This window comes from Gavia stellata, chromosome 8 (genome assembly GCF_030936135.1).
Source record: "Gavia stellata isolate bGavSte3 chromosome 8, bGavSte3.hap2, whole genome shotgun sequence".
In the NCBI taxonomy this organism is placed as follows: Eukaryota; Metazoa; Chordata; class Aves; order Gaviiformes; family Gaviidae; genus Gavia; species Gavia stellata.
The window spans coordinates 29,357,001-29,378,948 of NC_082601.1; the positions used below are offsets into that span (position 1 = coordinate 29,357,001).

Here is a 21,948-nt window from a genome sequence, read left to right on the forward strand (position 1 = left end):
GCTTGGTATTACTTAGTTGTCCTTGATTCATGGAAATGAGCTTTGCATAAGCATAGCTAAAGTTTATCTTTGTATTGCAGCAAAATCATACAGTAATGGTTTCTGTAAAGATATATCTATATAAAAAAAAATTCCACGTGTTTCTCTGTGTTTGGGTTGCCCACTTAGAAAACAAGCCAGTCTTTCCTTCCTTTCCCTGTACCCAAGAATTGAGTAGTAGTGTAGGTAACAAATTTACGTGCATAGTTGGTTACCAAAGAACCCTTTTCCTTTTTAATAGCCCCTCTGCCTCTGATTTCCCCACAGATTGTTTCTCATCGGTTATTCCCCTTGTCTCTATTCCCTTTGCACTTGCTTTAATCTGCCTTACTTTGGGGCAAGGGGGTATCCCCATGAAAATATGTTAAATAGGGAGAAAAATATTTTTCCATCACAAGTTAGATGTTTTCCTGCAGTAGCTCTCTAGCAGAGTTGTTAATTTCCAGCCTTTTATTGCCTCGGTGAAGGTTTTGAGGGATGGTGATGAATGGGACTTAAAATGATGGAATAAATTCTATTACAAAAGCCTATGCTGCTTTTTGACACACTTAATTTGATGTCAGTGGTTTTTTTAAGTTTTTCGTCTATTTTACTAATTTTACGATGTTGCTATTTTTGTGAGTATCTGTATATTGTTATGATGCATAGCTAGTTTCAAAGGTAGTATCTCTTAAAAAGAAACAGGCCAACCCACTTAGTAAGCTAAATATTTGCAGCTGAAGCTTTTGAAAGGCTATAGTATAATATCGTACTGGAAGGCTATAGTGCAATCTCTGTCAGTGCACTCCAGTGCTAGGTAAAACAAAGGAGAGTGTATGTGTGTTTATAAATCTCTACCGTACTATGTACTGTATTAGCTCTGAGGCAATATGGCAAAATGTGTTTTTCAGGTTGAAAATGACCCTGCTAAGCTTGGCTGATTGATAGTTTGAAATTGTTCGAGTTAAAAATAAGACTTCAACTAAAGGTCTTGAGGTAGTATATCACCCTTTTTTTCTTAAGAAGCCAAACTAGTATAGTTTTACACATTTTTTGCAATGTTTGTTCACTAATGATTGTTTACTGTTTGCTTCCATATGAACATGTTCCAGTATACAGATGAACCCACCTTTTATGAAAGTCATCATTACAGAAGTTACAAAAAAGAGTTAAACAATTCAGTCAGTTTGCCCATTGCCATGTAGTTCTTTCTCATTGCTTTCGATTTAATTTACCCTTTCAAGAGTCTTAGCTGATAGTTAATTTTTTTGTCTCTTTACTTTGAAGTGCCACTTCAGATTTCGATTGTTTCTCACAACAGATACCTAGAATCTCAGCCAAGTAAAATGGAGAGTTGTGTATTTACTGCTCCTGAACATAGTTGGCAAAAGATGCACCTCCCTCCCAATATGTTGCACAATTTTCCCATAGACACACTGGCTGTTGATTTATGTTTTGCTTTCTTTGCAGCTCATTACTTCATTAGAGGGAAGTCTGTTTACTGTAGACACTAAGTAAAAGAAGGATGTAGTATGTTCACTAGAAAGATGAATCCTGCAGATTATTTTGGTCATCTCTTCTTAACCCTCTCACAGAAAGGGACAAATGACCCTCAGTGATTGAGTCCTTTAACTTTCCTATGGAAATAGTAGTTTTACCATTTTAAATATTAAGACAGGTAGTAGAGAATGATTATTCACTTTCCTCACTACATAAAAACTAGGAGTATAAAACAAAACTATTGTTCAACAGATATACAAAGCAAAACAACCCTAAACTAACTTTGTCATGAAGCATTCAACTAAATTGTGTAATTCAGTGTTACAGGCCCAAAATCAACGAGTTACAATAGAATTAGACAAATTCACAGCGGGTGGCTCATCAGTGACTGTTAAAATATGGTGGCCTAGATGCCACTCTGATTTGGAAATATTTCAAACATCATTTTTTTGGAAGCTGGTAGGATATACCACTTTGCAGTTATGCCTTCTCCCTGAGTATTTGCTACTAGTGTTAGGTGCAGGATAATGGGCAAGGTGGACCCAATATAGCTGCTCTTATGTTCTTATCATTCCTTGAAACCTCCCAGAAAGTTTTGAGTTCAGGAGGTTTCACTGTTTTATCTTCATGTCTTCTAAAATTGGCAGGATGGAGTTTGAAATTTGAGACTAGAACTGGTTTACCGTGACCAGAATAGAAAGTAATTGTAATAGGACTTCTTTAAGGAAAGGTCAAACCAGAAAAGGTTCTTCATTTAGATCAGATATATAAAACACAGGCCATATTTAAATATTACAAAAACCTATACTAATGTCGTAATTTATGATACTCTTTTAAAACACCATTAAAATATTAAAAAAAAATGTATTTTACTATTCTACTACTAGCAATAAAATGCTACCAAAGTGATATTCAAGCTGTAAAGTTTAGCTGCCAAAGTTTTAAAGAAAATTAGGCTGTTGAACTGTGGAAAAGTGACTGCATATGCACCTGTAACTGATGTTAGTTGAAGTGCTAAACCAGCTTTTGGCAGCGTGGCCTCTTTTGCAGGTGCACAGAGTATTTTCTCTGTGTCAGTTTATTCAACTAGTACAGTTCATTAAGTATTTCATCTGAAGTTGAGAAATGGGCTGGGAATTGAAACAGAAGAAATGCTTATTTTCACCTTTCAATCTGTGAATAAAAATGAGGTGTGAGAGTCTGAGATCTATTAGTTTTAAAATCTTATAGGATATATTAGCCTAAAATGATTGATTTAAATTCAGTAACTACAGATAATATGCTGCTTAAAAAACCCCAGTCTCTTTTATAATATGAATGCTTCCTGCTGTGTCCAGCAAGTTGAATGACTAAGATGACTGGTGTGTTTATCTAAAGTTTAGTTTCCATTGACATCTGAATGCCATTTGAAAGAGGTTGATTTAAATTTAAAAAAAGCAAACAAACAAAACCTGAAAACCCAACCCTGCCAAACAAAAAAACTTTGCGTGTGTGTAGGGAAATTCTAATATAACACAAATTATTTTTTTTTTCGAATGATACTTAAAAAACATAAAATGCTTGAAGCTGATCTAATTTTTAATCCTGTGTCTGAGGCTGGGAGTTGGAGGCTGTGCATCAGTCAGTGGGTGCACAGTGATGGTGTGATTCACACAGATGTTTCACCTGGGCAAGAATAAGAGAAAGCCTGGCCTGTATTGGAAAGTGCTGATTCCTGTTGGTAGTAGCTGGTGTGTTCTCACAAAGCTCCTCATCAGCCTGCCCAGCAAGGATAGGAGTTGCATGTTTTGCTAGAGCTTGGGTTGGGGAAAAAAAAAATCGCAACTCCTTGTTGTGAGTGAGGTGATTAATCGCTGCGCCAGGAGGATTCTGCTGCAACTCCTTCCCCTCTGCCCTGTCTCTTCCACGTGGTACTTGCAGCCAAGACCCTTTGGAGCAGTGTCATGGTGCTCCCAGCACTCCAGTAACTCTGCATGCTCCCTGTCTGTCTCATGAGGAGCTGAAAATAGGAGCACTGTGTTGATAGTGAGAAGATCCTGAAATTACTCTAGATCTGATGTGTGTTGTGACCTTAAGTGTAAGAAAAGAATACCTGGTTAAGATCCAAACTGAAGTCCTGTCCTTCAGCTGGAAACTTTCTTGAGAGAAATTTTGAAACAGGGAGAAAGTAGCAGCATTACTTATACATCTTCTGTAGATACGTACGTATCCTAGTGCCTTAAGATGAGCAGTGGTTAACAACTTCTCATATGGATGGGGATTTTGATCCTGAAAATGGGATTGAGATTAACTTTATTACTGTAATAATGTACATAGGTGATTCTTACATGTCCATCTTTGAAACTCCAAAAGCTGTAAATGTAAATAATTCGTAGTTGTTTGATTAGGCACCGTTTGTGACAATGACAACACCAAAGAAGTTTCATTCTGGTCATAAAAACTGTGAGAACAATTCTTGTGCTTTCTAACTGAAATCTGACTTAATATGTTATAGCACATGCAAACAGAGAAAATAATTCTTTTGAAATTTATGGCACTGAAGAACACCACTCCAAAACAATCTCTGTTTAAAGCCTTTACTGATTTTTACTTGTAGGTGATAGCTTTTATTTTTCCTTGTTTAAAAAAAAAGTACACCTCATTTAGAGTAATAGGGAAAAAACTTTGTTCTGCACTGGGTTAATATGTAAAAGAGAGCTTGTTGGAAATGGATTTCACCTGTTTATAGATTTAAGTCAATTGTCTTAACTGTTACATCATCCTAGTTCATTAACCTAATCTTGTATCCATGGGAATTTAGGAAGTGCAGTATGCACTTTGGAAAGAGTAGATAGCTGTAGATCTGAAATTGTATTGATAGGTACTATTATGAGCAATTTGAGTTAGCTTTAAACATAAAAGCCACATTGTCAGAGCATTGCATATTTAAAAAAATAAAAAAGTGATACAGTTCTATCACAAGGTGGACTGTATAAGCTAATGTCAGCTACATTTTAAGTACATGGCAGAACCATTACATGATGCCTCAGGTGGTGGTAAGCAATAAATCTGAGGGTGAACAAATTTACCCACACTGATTGCTTAGTGCTCTCAAAAAGCGCTGACTGGCAGAACTGTCTGTATGCCTGTTAATGTGAAATTTCTCTGATAAAAAGAAGAAAAATAGGCATGTATTAATGACCTTTCCTATATTTAAATATAAATTAATATCCTGCTTGTAATATTCTATTTCCAATGCCTGAACTGTTTAATGACAGCAGCAGTTTAGAAGTCATTCTGACTTTCCGGTTTAAATGGTGGTTGTTTTTGTTGTGTCTGTTCAGAGATCTTCCAGCCAAGAATTATTTATGCTAAAGTGCAATTTCACATTTGTGTGTGTATGCATGTAGTATTTATGGTGTTTTGTTTCAACTCTGACTTGAAGTTTTGTTGTGATTTGCTCAGGAGTGCTAAAAAATATTTTGAGGCACATGCAGGTGAGGAAATAATTTGTCGGTCGGTCCAGGCAAGTGTAATTTGGAAGCAGGCAGCAGAGTAATTGTCATTGGTATGGCCTTTAACAGTTGACAGTTTGATAGACACTTGATGGACAGCTTTTTTTCCCATCATAGTCAGCATTTTTATATGCAGGACCAGAATTTACAATTATGACTTTAACTGTATAGGTGATCTATTGTAAATCTCTTTCTACCCACTTACGGTTTTCTGTCCAAGTGTGTATTTGTTCTCCTCTAAAATAGTTCTTTCCTGTTACCTAGAAAAACAAACAAAACCCCCTCATAATGTGTTAGTTGCCACTGATGGCAGTGGCAGCCCATGTGCTTGCATTTCCTATGTTCCTTGATTTGTCAGCTTACCCAAAAGTCATCTGAGAGTCTTTGCACCAAAAGCAATGCTAAAATCAATTTTAGTACGTAATTTGACTGCATTATAGATAGCATAGCCTACTGAAAATGCTTGTGGGTTGAGCATTAAACTCTGGTTGTCTTCTAGTAGTTTTCTGAATCTGGCCCTGTGACAGCAACCTGCAACCTAAATCCGAAAGAATAAAAGGATTTCAGCCTGGAGGTGAATTGTGCTTTGCTGAGCAAGGAGACGTAAGAGCAAAAGAGTGAAATTAAGGAAGGGTTGGAATAATCTTTTTTTGTGGTAATGGTCACCCTGAGCAATACTCAGCTGTCTAAATTTAGGCATCAAATTTAATGCCAGAACTCAGAGCCCAGAAACCTTGAAGAGCTTAGGGGGACCCCGGGAGGGATGGCTGGAGCTGCAGTGTTCCCCTGACCACGTTCGGATCCTGAACTCCAAACCTTACATTATTTAGCTGAGGTTGCACAGTGTTCTTAAACGTATCACTTCTTGTTAGTCAGCCCTCTCCTAACCTTAAATACTGACTTTTGATCTGCCAAAGGGCTTAAGTGAAGTGAGGCAGTGCGCTCTTATTCAGGGTAAGTGTTAATGTCTGTGTACAGCTTTTTTGTGAAATTAAAAAACCAAACAAACAACCTCCCCCAATAAGAAAGTAGGATTACATCTGGCATCGAGATGTTTCTTTTGCCATTGTGTTGATGCAAGTTTTCAGTTTTTAATTGAGCACAAATGGCAGAACTTCTCTTCTTTTTTTTTTTTTCCCTAATGTAACCAATTTAAATCTAAGTGTGGTTTCTACCATATGCTTGTTTCAACCATATTTGCAGTTAAAAAAAAATATTTCCAAAACATAAGAGTTCAGGGAAAATACACTGTTAACCATGAATCTGTGTAGATACTAATTTTTGAGGGTGATGCTAGTAAAAGGAAAAGATTGATCTACATGGCTTGAAACTAAACGACACAGTTTACTTTAAGGAAGGAAAACTGCAGGACTTTTTCTCATCAGCTTTGTCAAAGACTATGTATTGTGAATAAGGCTGAGACATCATGTGTGCTTAGAAGGTACTGTGGTACCATAACAGAAGGTACTCTGCAAATTTTGAAAGAAGGGGAAATAAACCCTGAAGTGATTGAGGTTAAAAGCTGTCATGGGAAGAATTTTAGTCTCGGGCATGTGTTTGAATTTTTGTTGTCTGTAAATTGCTGATGCAGTGCAGCAAGATGAGGATAAGTTTTTTGGTTGGTTTTTTTTTTTTAAACTGAGTTCCTAAGTTTAAAATACAAAGTGCTACTCTCGCACAAAACAGTAGTGCTTGTAAATAACGTGTTTGTATGATCAGCTTGGTATGCAGAAGAGTCTTTCCGGTGTCTCATCCTGCAGGGTAAAGATGAATTTTCTTTTTGAGCTTACACTGGTCATTATAAATGTTCAGCACAAATTTAAGTGCATGAGTAGAATAACATGGGAGCACAGCACCACAAAAGGAAAGCAGTAAGGAAAAATGCAACATTCTGTTTCCTGACAGAAGAAAACGGATGACATAATCTCTTAAGTAAAAATGTATATAATTGTCTATAGTATGCCTGTAATACATGGTATCAGTGATGTTTTTTCATTACATTTTATCCATGTCTAAGGAAGACAGTGATGAACAAATTCAAGGTATGGCTGTCTAATGGACATGGGCTGACTCCTGAGTTGGGTTGAGTCCTGGGCAGTGGGATTTTGGGAGATTTCTCTCTTCTGGAGTGCAAGGGAGCACGCGGGCCAGAGGGACTGTTTTGGATAATTTTAGCGAAAAGACTTCAGCTGACTTGGTTCACAGAGGTGTTAGGATTTGTGATATCTTGTACAAGAAATGATGTTATATGTCAGTAAATATATTTTTAAAAATTAAGAAAATAGGATGTGGTTTTCTCTTCAACAAGAAAATGATCTGTAGGACCCTAAAATTTACAACAAATTGAGAGAAAAGAGAAAGCATTGCAGACAATGGTCCAGTTGTTTTTGTGCAAGTAGGGACGCACTCCAGAAGAGCACTGTAAATTTCATAGCCTCATGACAATAAGCAAAAACTTGCAGGAATATAAAGAAAGCAAATAGCTGTAAGGCCATCTTCCCAAATTGGAAAACAGTATTCTCTATAATCCTGGTGCTCCTGCAAACTTTGGTTTCAAAGTTTAGACAGCTGTAAACTGAGAATGGGATAGTGTCATTTTGCTTCAGTTTCACTGGAAAACAGTGGCAGAAAGCAAGCGAAAGGAGGTCTCCAAAATTGAGGGCAGGCGGGATGTGGTAAAAACAGCACCTTGCAGCAGTCAATACAGGGAGCAGACAGGAGTGCTGAAATATGGTCCCATTGTACTAGACAAGCATAATTTGAACGGAGCGGTAGAGGAGACATCTTTCAACTGCTGCAGAAGCTGGGAGGCTCTGGAACAAATGAGGGTCCTGTCTCTCAGCAGTCACAGAGATGGGAGACTTCATCTTTCTCTCAGTCAGAGGAGTGAGAGAGAAATGAGGAGGTGGTTGTAGTAGACAGCTCAGGAAAAGGAGAAATCTAATTTCAGAGTGTTGGCTTTGGGAGAAGGAGTGAGCTTGATGTAAGTGAGGGGTTTTGGTGGTGGTTTTTTTTTTCTTTTTCCATCTTTGGTCTCTTTAGTTGACTGAAGAATTTTTTTACCCTCTTCTGCCCAGGTGGCCAAGAAGGCTAACGGCATCCTGGCCTGTATCAGAAACAGTGTGGCCAGCAGGAGTAGGGAGGTGATCGTGCCCCTGTACTCGGCTCTGGTGAGGCCGCACCTCGAGTACTGTGTTCAGTTTTGGGCCCCTCACTACAAGAAGGACATTGAGGTGCTGGAGCGTGTCCAGAGAAGGGCGACGAAGCTGGTGAGGGGTCTGGAACACAAGTCTGATGAGGAGCGGCTGAGGGAACTGGGGTTGTTCAGTCTGGAGAAGAGGAGGCTGAGGGGAGACCTTATCGCTCTCTACAACTACCTGAAAGGGGGTTGCAGAGAGGTGGGTGCTGGTCTCTTCTCCCAAGTGACGAGTGACAGGACAAGAGGAAATGGCCTCAAGTTGCGCCAGGGGAGGTTCAGGCTGGATATTAGGAAAAATTTCTTTACTGAGAGAGTGGTGAAACACTGGAATAGGCTGCCCAGGGAGGTGGTGGAGTCACCCTCTCTGGAGGTGTTCAAGGAGCGTGTGGATGTGGCATTGTGGGACGTGGCTTGATGGGCATGGTGCTGTGTGGTGTGGGTGGGTTGTTTTGGTGTGGGTGGTGGTGTGTTTAGTGGTTTGTGGGTGGTTTTGGTGGTTTTTTTGTGTGTGTGTGTGTGGTGGTGTGGTTTTTTTTTTTTATGGTTGGACTTGGTGATCTTACAGGTCTTTTCCAGCCTTAGTGATTCTGTGATTCTCACTGTGGAAAAAGGAAGCCAAATGAGAAAAGGGGCTGGGATGATGGCCTTGAAGAGTATAAGCAACAGGATGTTTTAATTTGAATTTGGAGTATGGCTCATTGAGTTGTGAAAGTTACAAATAAAAGTACCAAAGCAAAGGGCTTTCTGGTAGTTTAGTAAGAGTGTTTCTCTTTACTGTTTGTGTTTATGTCACAAGGTCTTGGTGACTAAATTATGCTGAATCATACAAAAGTGTCTCCAGTGTCTGTTTTCAAACTGTTGTGTTGAAGTGAGACTGAAAATTGGATACAGGTCACCAGAAACACTTTGGTCATACATGGAAAAAAATATTTTTAGGAGTAAGTATTTATCTTAAAGAAAAGAGAAACTTAAAAATCCAATGCTTTTTGGCTTAAGCTTTTATACACCTTCTTATCAAATGTGCTTAGAGGGGAAAAAAATTTCGCTTCAGCACAATGTGAAGAACAGGAATATTTGAGTGGAGAGATTTGGTTCCTTCTGACCTACTGACACCTTTGGAAAAATCACACAAAATGGATAAATTTGGCGATCAGTGCCTTTTTTCAGAATCTCCTTGTAAAAAGATGCATAGCTCTTGATATCAAGATGTTAATTACTGGGAACAAAAAACAATATTAACCTTTCGGTTTTTGAGCATTCCCTCAATACCAGGACACAAAGTCTTACTTTTGCTTGTTACTGACCTCCTGCATAAGTGGAGATAGAAGGGATTACCTGTGTATAAAAACTGTTCCTCACTATGAGGAGCAGTAAGAGCATTAGATTCTGTGGTTGTTCCTCAGCATCAGGTGCTGGTATTTATTCCAGCTATAATTACGAAGTTGTGCTGAGAGTGAATGTAGTACAGTCACTCCGGCTTTGTTAGCATCTCGCTAATGAGGAACTGTTGCATGTTCAAACTTCCATTATAGATCTAGTAATTATGACTATCAGTCCTAACCACTGTAATTAATATTATAACTGACAGTTACAATCTTATTTTGACTCACTTGTAGCATTTGAGAAATTACTGTCTTAGACCAACGTTCTCTTCAATTTTTTTGTTTGCTTATGGATAAATTATTTTGGAAAGACTTGGAAAAGAAAAGTAGGTTTTGTTTAATTTCATTTTCGATAATGTGAGAAATTAATTTCTCATATTACTAAACATGTTTTCCCTCTTGCCCCACCTGGAGGTTTTGCAGGGAGCGTTTTGTAGCACTTGTGTATTCTGCTAACTGGATGGCTGTGTTGCTAAAAGCCGCTGACTGGTCTTTGAGGTTATTACCGGACAGTACGTGAATAGATATGAATAGTTGGTGAATCTAATTGGAGATGCCTGCAAGAGGAAGCTGTTTAGTCTACAACTTCTCTGAAACAACTGCAACTGCCTATGTCTGTTCCCTGGGAATCCTGGCAGTCGGTAGTGGGAGGCAGATCTGCTGTGAATAGAATCTCTTCCCCCTCTTCTCTTTATATCCTTATTTAGGCTGTTTCTGCAGAGCCAGTCCAAGGCATGTTAGGTACTAAATGAAGTTAATGTAGGGAGTTATCCATTTATCCTTCAGCTGCCTCTGTACCCAAAAACTTGTGCTTGATATGTCATTTACATGCATCAGGTTGGGATGGCACAGAAGTAGTGGTGATGGACTATTGCATCTTGTGAGCTTATGGAAATAAAATTTATGACTGTATATATATATGGTCATGCCATCATATTCAAAATGACCTTCCATGTAGGTTAAATGTGGGCTTGTATAATTGGTATGGGAGAGGCAAGCAGTTGCTCAGTATGGCTGTTGGACCATATACCAGGAGAAAGTAAGGAATAATTGAAAATGCGATTGTGAGATCCCAGTTTGGTGGGTTAATGCAGAGCAGCACAATGAGAGCTGTCCTTAGTGTGGAGTGAAAGGCTTTAGACAATGTTCTGGTTTAGTTAAGTAACCGCTACCAGTTGTAGGAACTAACAATAGCAGTCTAGTTTTTCCTGTGTTCACAGTTATTCCTTAAAGCATATGATTTCCCTCTCAGAACTTGATGGTGTATGTGGTCACGGATACATGCAACTACTCGTTTATTTTTCCAAGAAGGTGCCTTTTTCTCCTGTTTTGTGACCAGTTTTCACCTAATTTAGCAGCTCGTGGATGAAAGTCTGTGTAATAGAGCTTAAAATGTTCTCATTTCTTTAGCTTAGTAAATACTATATGGCACAATCTCATCAAATCTAGTAATTCATCAGGTGGATATTGCCACAGATAAACTTATATTTAAGTGCTGTACATCTCTCAATTAAATCACATAAAGCTTTACCTAGTGTTCCTGTAGCACTCTTGAACCATTGCTCTTTATTTTGTCTCTTAGGCACACCACTTCTAGTACGAAGGAGCAGTGATCCAGCTTTGGGCCCACCTGCTGACTTCCACCCAAGTGCTTCTCATCCCAGTGATCACAGTCTCAAGCATGTTGTGGCAGTAGGTGTCATGTAACTCACCTTTTTCTTAAGGGCAAAACCTGTTCTTGCCTGTTGGTATATAGCATTTTATAAGCTATATATGAATTTGGATCTAAAACAAAGTGCATCATACTCGTTTTCTGTAAAGGAGAGAATTTCCTCTGGACAAAATGGTTATTTTACATGATACAGTCAATTAACAGTGGTTTTCTTTTTTAAATAGGAGATTTACATAAACCTCAATGGTGATGTAAGGCACTGGAGTATGAACTGAACTTTTAGCAATTGTTTATTTGATTAGTATCATGCTGTCCAGTTTACCACTGCTTAATGGGAAAAATGTACTTCCCCTTTAATATGCTTCATTGGTCTTGCACCCTTTTTCACTTCCCTTGTTTTCTCATGGCATTTCTGTCTTCCTTTGGCACCCTGCTACTATCCTGCATCTTCTCTTCTTTCACTTCTTGGTTTTACAACCTGACTCTTCCCTTTTGAGGACAAATTTGTTTTCAGTATAGTTGTTATGCACTAAATATTAGTGCAAAGACACAATTAGGCTGCAGTAACTCTTAATCAGATGTTATTGTAGGCTGTCTTCAATCTTCTAAAGGTGATACTGTCTTGGTCACACTTGGGCCGCATTTTTTACTTTGCAATTTTAAGGCTTGAAGCTTTGTATTTGTGTGTGGGGAATGTGTTCCTACGTTACTTACAGAAAGATTAAATTCTTTAGTATCTCTGAATGTCAGCTGGGATACATAAGTGTATCAAGCAGAATAGAGCTCTTTAATAGACTTGATGTCTGCCTAGAAAGTTCTGGTGGGTCTGCTGCTGCAGTACTTTATGCCAAATGAATGCTGGCTTAAATGATGGTGCAGTTGCACCTGCTTTTATTTGGTTGTGAAATTTATGCCTTTTCCTGTTTAGCTTCCCTATACAGTGTTGCAATTCACTCCCTGTGCCCACTTGTGTAAACCAATCTATCCCTGTTCTGTTTCAAACCAAAAACCACTCAGAAACCCCCAGCCTCTTTGTTTGGCACGAGTGGGACGTTTCAGCCTTGATCACAACTAGTTTGTAGCAAGATTCCACAAATTGGCACGTTAGAGAGCAGGAGGAGAGAACTGGGGTTCAGCAACACATGCTGGAGGTGGGAACCTTTTCAGCTGAAGATGTTATATTTCAAACCATACTTCCAGATAAGCTCATGTGAATGAGGTAAGTAAATAGAAAGTCACATGCCTTGCATATAAATGATGTTTTATGGCTCTCAGTCTTAACTCTGTAATTCTGAAGGCCAACACAGGATTTTAGATGACTGTTCATTGTTTCTCTTTGCATGGGCAAGCTTGTGGTGTTTCCTAAGTGGTGCAATTTTACAAGTGCTACTGACTCTCCAAGTACGTTATGGTGTTACAGGGGGCTGAACTTCGTCAAAGTCCTGCGTTGTTTGTCAGACCTGTTTGAGTTGAGAGGTTTTTCTTGCTGTTTGCTGCAAGCACTTACATGTTAATGAAATACTGCCTTAGTCTGATAAATTAAAGTACAAAGAAGAATTCTTGGTTAAAAGTGCAGATCTTGCTCTCTTTGCAAAGTTGAGAAATGTGTAAAGTGAGTATGTCAGTATGTAATGCTGACCTCTGGTATTTTATAAACATGAAAATTGGAAAAAAAAAAAAGTGGAGAAATTGGTGAAATCTGTTGCTTTCCAGGATATGTTTCGAATGCTTTATTTTTGACCATGAAGGAGAGGAGTATAGGTTTTTGTTGGGATTTTTCTTAAATAGAGTATTGGTGGTGACAAGTGTATTTTATGTCATTATATGAGGACTGCAGTTATATTTGGAGGCTAAAACCTCACCGTGCTTCACTGACTTGCATCAATACACAAGAATCCTCTAGGCCTAAAGGAATTCTCTAGGCCTAAAATACAGAGCATCCCTCTGTCACCTATAGGGGTAATAGTCAAAGCTGGATAGATAAAAATGGTGGAGAAAGCTCTCAGATTTTTTCAAATGTCATGTAAGGGCCGGGGGGAAGGACCAGAAGGTTGAAAGTTTTTATTGTTAAAGTGAAAATCTGTTACAGTAAAATACATTACATCAGCTCTTATTTTTGCAACAGTACCATTTATAAAACTCTCATTGTCAATCATACTGAAATATGCTTTGGCATAATGTTTTGGGAAGCATAGAAAGCTTAAATAACATAGGTTAAATTAGGTACAGATTGTTTTAAAACATGGGGAGGAATTGATACCTGACAAATGAAAAAACATGGCACAAACAATGGAACGCTGTATTTTGAATGTAGCTATGCTCTTTCATGCAAGTGTTAAAGCGGTATTTAGAGAAAATTCATTTGTTCTGTAGATTGCTGCTGAAAATTTAAAATTAGTACTGCACTTCCTTTGCCACAGACATGTATTTTTTCACATTAAACTGCTTGCTTGCAGTCACGTGCAAGTTAGAAAAAACAGAGCTGTTGGTAGATGAAACAATTTTCAGTGCATCTAGTAAAAATTAAGTCTGTGTATTTATGCCCCAATTATCTTAGCAATCATTTTGTCATTGAAGCTGACTTCCATAATGAGCTTAATTGTTTTGGCGCTTCTGGCATTTTGGTGTTTGGCACATGTAGAACTGGCAGTTCAGTTCTATGTAGAAATACCCATAGTTAGACCGTGTGCTGTCTTATATGGTATGTACTGATACACCGGTAGTTGATCAGATTTTTGAGAGGTGATTATCATATGAATCTCTGAAGACAGCACTGATTTGTCTCTAGGAGAGAGTGCAAGACAGACGTACAATAAGTAATGCATAAAATAAAACAGCAAACATACAGTAACATAAGAAAAGAATGTTATTAACCAGTTAGGGTGAACTGTATGAACCTGATGAACCATTTGAGCTGTTCACAGTATTTATAGAATCTAAGCAGAGCATATATTCTCTTTTTTAGATATTGTCCCATTCATTCAAAGGAAAGTTTTTAAATTTTTTTCATGCCATATGATGATTACCAAAATTACAAAATCTTTTCTGAGTGACCAGGTAGTTTAGGAAGAATTTGAGCTGCTCTTTCATATTTTCTCTGATACTTGTTTTGTCTTAGCTGTAGTTTTAGCCCCAATTAACAAAATACTTGTAGATCAATCAAAAACTGGTAGTGAAGTCCAGCATCTGTTCTCTCAGACTGGAAGTCATTTAACAGATGGTACAAAATTTGATTTTCTCTTTTCATCCAAACCTCTCCTTCCTTCTTGTGATAGCTGCCACTGAAAAATTTAGAGACAACAATCAGGGAAAAATACGGATAACAAACATCTGAATTTGTTATTGAAGAAAAGGTATTTCTTAGTGAATTTGTTAATTTATAAAGGCAACTGTTAAGCTCTTCCATCTAGTTACAATTGCAGAGCCCTGGCTAGGCTTTCAAAAATGGAAACTTCCCTCCCTAGGTCTCTAGAGAGGACCTCAGGGAAGCGTAATTAGTTTAATGCAGTTCTCCGAAAAATTCAGTGGCCATAGCTTTGCTATGGCAATAGCCAAGTGCTAGTCCAGCTGCTTTTTGGCTGTGAATGGCCTGGCTTCAGTGGGGTTAGCAATGGGCATGAAGTCTTCCACCGGGGATCTCCTCTGGAGCGAGGACGTGCTGTGTGGTTGAGACAGTTGAAGCCTTTCAGAGGGAGGAAGCATTCTTTGGCCACTCAACACTTGTCTCCGGCTTCCTGAGAGGAGCTGCAGTTTCAGGTTCTCTGTGCCAACTCAGAAGTTCCTAGCTGGATCCCTCTACCCAAGCTCCACTCTGATAAAGATGAGACACAGCAAGGCAGAAACTCTGAATTCTGGGGTTCTGTTGGTTTGGTTTTTTTGAACTTCTTAGGGAGCACAATACATCTTGCTGCTGTTGCTCAGTCCGGTTCATCCAGGTAGTAATTGCTAAGGTATAATTAAAATTGCCGAACTTCCCTTTCTGGAGCTATTGCTTCTGCTTATCTCTCTTTTTCCCAGGGACAGACTTCCCTGCTATCTTAAGACTTGTTCTGTCGTGAGTTATAGATGGAGGATTGTGGTTCTATTTCAGTTGATGGGAGATTTGCATTAATTCTGGTTGGACTTAAGGTTTCACTCTCTTGTTAACTTGCTGATTATTATGGGGATGCTGTGGTCTGTGTGACTTTGTTTTCTTTTATAGTTGCATGTTTCCTCGATAAATACTTAGGTTAAATTGCAGTTAATCAATGGGAATGGCTGCTTAAATTGCATTTATCCATATTTAAAGATACAATGAGATGCTGGATCAATTGAAGAGCTGCTCCAGTGGCTCAATATAGTTTCAATTTTTACCTAGATGTGACTTGAAATTGACTGTATTTTATGCATTGTGGACATATAATTTGCAATTTTGGATAAGGTTCATATATAATCAGAACATTTTTATGTTTCAAGCCCTTGTTAAAAAGGGTCAAAACCTCCTCTGGTTTTTCTGGCCATTAATTGTGTTTGTAATGTATTAGTCTTCCTGATTAAGTGTTTGCAGATTAGCATAATGTGAGCATGTGTAAGGATGCAGCTCCATGATTTGTTCCTTTTACGTACTATTTTATGTACATATGTAAACATAAAGATATGCTACAATCAAGAGTTTGGCTTTGAGATAAAGATTATCAGTAGTACTTTCAAAATGTGTGGGTATTTTACTATAAGAAAAAGGCAGAAATATTACTTCATCTAATCAAGCTGTTTAAAGGCAGGGCAGAAAAGGTCTTTTTTGACACAGTGATGGAATAATGCTGTAGAGTCTATAACTTAGGTGGATCTGGTGGGTTTCTGCTAAGGCTCGAGCTAAGTGACTGCACTGCCATGAAGGTTGTGTTGTCTGTCTGATTTTAGAAGAAAACCTTTGTCCAATATGTTTATTCACCCTGACTAGGTCAGGTAGTTTTAATTTCTGATCCCTTTGCATGTGTTAGAAATTCTCCTGTAGTTATGTGATATAGAATTCCAGATACAGAGTAGTTTGGGTTGGAAGGGACCTTCAGAGGCCATCCAGTCCAACCCTGCCCCGCCTCCAATAAGCAGGGACATCTTCAACTAGGTCAGATTGCTCAGAGCCCTATCCAACCTGACCTCAAATGTTTCCAGGGATGGGATATCTGCCACCTTTCTGGGCAACCTGTTCTGGTGTTTCACCACCCTCATCATAAAAAAATTCTTTCTTATATCTAGTCTGAATCTACCCTCTTAGTTTAAAACCATTACCCCTTGTCCTATCGCACCAGGCCCTGCTAAATAGTCCATCCCCATCTTTCTTATAAGCCCCCTTTAAGTATTCTCGGAGGTGAGCTATGAGAAGGAAACCAGATATTGGGAGAAATGCAGTAATTCTTCAGGAACGAGCAGTGCTGGAAGGATGGTACCCTTGTAATGCTTTAAATCCAGTGCTTGTTGACATATAATAATTAGACAATGAATAAAGTAGGGATGGAAACACATCTTGGTTATTACGATGTATGTTGCAGGGTAGAGGCAAGACTGCTTCCCTGCGGTGGTGTGGTCTCAGACTGTCATTCAGAATAGCAAGGTTTTTAAATTCTGGAAGGCATTTCCCTTTTTTTTGGTAAAAATTTTGCTGTTAATAATTTAACTCCTGTGCTTGAAATACTGCTGTGTGGAACTGAACAGGAGATCTGGGGAGATTTAAAAGAATTTTCTGTCATTCAGCTGGGAAGTTCCAAACAGTTTGAGTTTTTTAAAAGGGAATTCTGATGCGGGTGAATCTATTTTTTTAAAGCAACTACTGTGTGTCTGTTTACGCTGTGGAACATATATAGAACACTCCTAATCAGCGCAGGAGCTTGTCAGTGTACTGCTTTTGATGTCTGATTAGATGATCACAGGGACATCTGCAGCGAGGTAGTTTTGAAGCTGTTGGTGTGAGGCACTGCAGGAACCAGAGCTGTGTGGCACTCTTAGACCATGAAAAACGGCTGCTTTTAAAGAACCTTTTATAAATCCAACTATGCAGCTAGCTGAGGGCTGTCAAATTAACAAAAGCCATTCCTTTTCAATTCTTTCTGTTGCTTTTCAACCCTGCACTGCTTTTTTTCCCCCCTTCCTTGTACTGTGTGTTGTGGCATTCTGCATCAATAAGAAATCACTTTATATTGTGGAGGAAAAACTCAGAAATGTAAATAAAATACTTGGAATACTTCAGAATGTTGAATTGATTATCTGAAAAAGGACGGAGTGTCCTGTGGTAATTTCCTCTTTTGAGGGTGCAAAGAAGTACGCGTGTGTAGAAAAGTCCTCTTCGTGTTCCTTGTGCAGCCTACGCTTCAGAAAAAGTGTATTGTTTTACCTGTATTGTTTAAGATGAGCAGTGGGTGTAATTTACATATTTTTATTGGATAAGTAGACTTTTTGTGATTTATTTTAATAAGAGCTAATAATGAATGTTCTGTGACATTAATATAGTATATAAATGATCAGTAAAAATGATACAGTCGGTAAAAGAAGTTATTAATTGTTAATGTGTTGCTTTCTAAAGCCTGTTTCCAGTGAAAGGAGTGCAGGCATTTTACTGACTATTCATGAGAGAAAGTATCTATTATGAAAACTATCAAAGTTCTCCATCGTTCTGGAACTTATGTTAGTAGGGGGGTGGGTTTTGTTTCCTCTTTAAAATAAATTTTGGGCCTCGGCTGTCATTTTGAAGATACCTGATTGTTTATAAACCTTCCTCCTTTGTCCTCTGCCTTGTGTAGTCAGGTAGATGTGATTGCAGGTGATGGAAGATGGCTGAGAGACTTAAACTCTTTCTTTTTCCCACATGGCCTATCTTACACAGAATGTGGAAAATTATAGGGTGGAAATAAGAACTGCTGACAAAAAAAAGGGGGGGGGGGAAGGTCATACTTTCAATGCTGTTGACACATATTCATCTCTGTAGCTACATCTTTGGGGTCCTACAAAATAACTGTCATTCAGTCTGGAACAGCTTTTAGCAGGCAGCTTACGCAACAGGCTTGTGGCGCTGAAATTGGAATGAAACATTAGCAAGTTACTTGTACGTCTGACAGTCAAATTAAAAGTGGAAGATGACAGTCAACATGGCTCATGCATATCATTTACTGTCAAGCTCTAGAAACATTTAGCTAAAATAAAATAGGTTTTCAGTCAGTGTCCTACTGAAATGCCTACTACTAAATAAATAACATTTTCCATAAACATAACAATCCAATGGACAACTGGGAATAATCGCAGAAATCTCTAGTACTTACTTAGACCCAAATGTTGCTGTGACATTAGGAAAAAAACCTCGATTTTTTTAATGCATCATCTTGCAGTGCACTGATGTATGAGACTCTCTTCTTGTTCTGGTTAATATTTCTGTGTCTCTGAAAGTGAGATCTGAGGCTTTGTTTCTCTCACCGGATTAACAGTTATTCACACGCAAAGGAGGTGCAATTTTTTTCTTTTTTTTTTCTTTTTTCTTTTCTTGTCTTCCTGCCTCCTTCCTTTTTTTTCTTTTCTCTCGGAGAGGCCTCTTGGACACTGAATTACCCATTGGAGAGACCTTATCTGGGGATTTGTTCTTCTCCTGTGCAGTTGGTGTCTCAGCTAACCTGGATTTACAGGTGTTCGAGTTGTAATAATAACATAGTGCTCTTTGAAACTTGCACATCCACGTTTTTTGTGGCAGCATGTCCTGATTTACTCCATACCTATGAAGCAATTTCTTATAATGACAACTGGAATGAAGGAATGATTTTAATGCTTCTGTGTGCTTTTGATGTTGCAGGTGTTTGACATGTTGGAGTTGGCAATAATAAACTGAGACCACTGTGAATATAGACTAAAATGGTAAGGGTGATTCAGTGAGGTTCAAGATTTTGAACGAACTTCTCAGCTTTGATTTTTGTCAGTAATGGCAACGGTTTCTTCTGACCTGTTAGTCTTAATATGACCTTCTGTCATAACTCAGGCAGTAGAGCTTCTCTGAGATAACTTTAAATAAATAAAACCTAATAAATAAACAATTTAGTAAATCTTCAGTTAACAAGGAAGTGATTAGACTCTAGAATGACTGAGTTGATGCAAAAGCAAATTGTTGTAGCCGTTCCTCTGGACTATGATGGACAATAATTACCTGTTTGTGAGGCACCCTGGTATTCTGGTTCTGAGCACCCAAAGATGGACATACCTGTGGTCTGATCTGGCACAGTTGTTCCTTATGACGTATTTCAGATCCTAAAGAAGCATATTTGCCAGTTCAAGGTTTTATACATCCCAAGCAGTATCATAAAAAAGAAAAAAACCCCAAACTTTGGCCACCAAGAGAGATCTTTCAGGAACAGTTGCTCCCATAAGGTTTTTGATATTTTATTTCCTGACAATCAAGTTGAGTAGTGGCTTGTGCTTTTTTAAAATTACTTTTCTATTTTTTAAGTACTAGTAACAATAAGTTTTGCCTTAAATTCTTCTTGTTTTAAGCCTTGGTTTAATCTAGGTTTCAATTAGAACATGTGGATTCTCAAGCTCCTCTCTAAAATTCATGTAAAACAGCTTGCTGCTTTGCGTCAGTCCCAAGGAGTGCTCATAGTACCATATTTACTGTATTTGAACTGCACCACGTAACATGACTGGGCTGAGAGCATATCATGGTATCTTAGAGTTAGCAGAATTGCTCTCCATGTTGGCATTCACGCTGTTGTCTATTTAGCAGCTGGCTTAGAGTGACATGAACTTGGACCTTAAATAAAAGTGCTGCTGTTTTTCTTGTAGCATACTTGCTCCATTGACCTAATAGTGGTGCATTTGAGATGATCATACATTTAATACCTGTGGAGAAAAATTGGCTTCCTCCTTTTCCTTTTCTTCTGCTTTTTTGGAATTACCAAGTACAATCAATTTCATGGTGTATCTGTCAGCTTTACAGCAACAAAAGGAAACCCCTTCTTTTCAGCTGTCTCATGTCAGTTGAAGAAATATGGTGAAGGCCTCTCAAATCTGAAGTTCGCTTCCACCCCAACACCTCCCTTTCTTTAATGATCTGCATAAATCTTTCTGTCCTTCAAGCAGCAGAATGGGAATCGACAGAAATATATTGTTTTGGTGTAAATAAGTTCTGCAAGCAGTACTACCGAGCAAGGGCCAGTTACTCTTCACTGCCTCATCTTTTGACACTTTCTGTAAGAGCCCAAATGAATTCTGCTTCTAGTGCAAAAGAGGCTTATTCCAAGGGGAATTTTATAAAACACTTCTGTGAGAAGTTGCAAGCATGTTAAAAGGAGGAGAGGCCAGGGAACAAAAAAACCACAGATTAAATGGATTTTAAGTCACAAAGAAGAGAAAATTCTGTTTATCAGCAGGAAGAAAGATATCCCCTTCAATTTGATTTCAAAAGACATAGCCAAAGTATGGATGTTTCATCTTACAGATAAATAAATCAAGTCTGTGAAATGCTGCAGTTCATAGTGACAAATCTGTTTGTTTTTCAGAAGTTCCTGTAGTAATATTCTCTTTAGCCAAAGAATTAGTGTGTTAACCGTATTTTTGGTTTAAAAGAACATAGGATCATTTTCCTCAGATATGTGAGGCGTCCACCATAACTGCCTAGGCATCGGATGTTCTGTGTGCTTCTGTAAAGATGTGTCTTTTCTTAATTAATGGTATTGGTGAAAATTCTGTGCCACAAAGACCAGCTATGAGACCAGTGTGCTACACGGATAAATGTATCCGCATTTCCTTCATGCATAGTATGTGCTGCCCTGGATGCTCTCAGATTTCCTTTTGAGAGAGTGAATTCAGTAATGTTGTATATCTGAGGGAAGAATATTCTACAAAAGATATCCTGAAAATATTGATGACTGAAGTGGTCTGCTGTATAGTGGTAAGAACAGCTAGAATCAGAAAGTTTTGCTCCTTGTGGAAAAAATGCAGAAGACTATATTAAGCTTATAAGCTTATATGCTTGAGTTCCTACCAGTAAGGCTCAGAGGAGTAGAGAGAGTCAGAATGGTCTAGAAAAGTTTTTACACAATATTTTTATTATTTAGAAATTACGCTGTAAACTTCTAAATAGCAGAATTAACTCTTGGGGTAAAACAAGTCAGTTCCACTTCAGTCTTCAGGCTGTTCTGTGCATCCTTGATTCCCTGTTGTTAAGCATGGGAAAACGCTCCATCCATCCTGTCATGCAGAAGAGAATAAGGGAAATAGTCTGGATCACTGTTGATAGGTAGATCCAAACATTGCTAGCCAGGATGCTTTGAGGTGGATACTGTGTTATGGTCAAATTGATAGTCTAGTTAATACACAAAGGAGAATCTCTGGTGTTTGTCTTTAAAGCACCTCAGTGCATAGCAAGAAACTGTCAACAGCAGAAATACTTTTAGATTAGGGATTACCATGTCAATAATAACAAAGCTGTCCTTGGGTTTACAAAACACTCAACCAAATGATTGCTTCATACTGGCTGTGATTTTCTGCCTTTTTAACTTTCAGTGTCTAGTTTGTATGTAGTTGTCATTTTCAAATGGCTGTTTTGAGAGGTGTGTTGATGACATTATTGTGTTAATGTCATCAATCATACAAACACTGATATTACCAGGTAAAGTTAGTTCATTAGAACCAGATGCATGCTCATGTAAATAAAATTAATTTTTTTTAAGG

At 38.3% G+C, this 21,948-nt stretch overlaps 1 protein-coding gene across 1 annotated transcript in view; it reads left to right on the forward strand.

Annotated features, from left to right (window-relative positions):
• Positions 1-21,948, forward strand: part of PARD3B (par-3 family cell polarity regulator beta) — a 427,904-nt gene that overhangs the window by 139,020 nt on the left and 266,936 nt on the right. Inside the window, exon 4 of the mRNA XM_059820147.1 lies at positions 11,176-11,285. Within this exon, the coding sequence (XP_059676130.1) occupies positions 11,176-11,285 (110 nt within the window). The remainder of the gene's footprint in view (positions 1-11,175; positions 11,286-21,948) is intronic.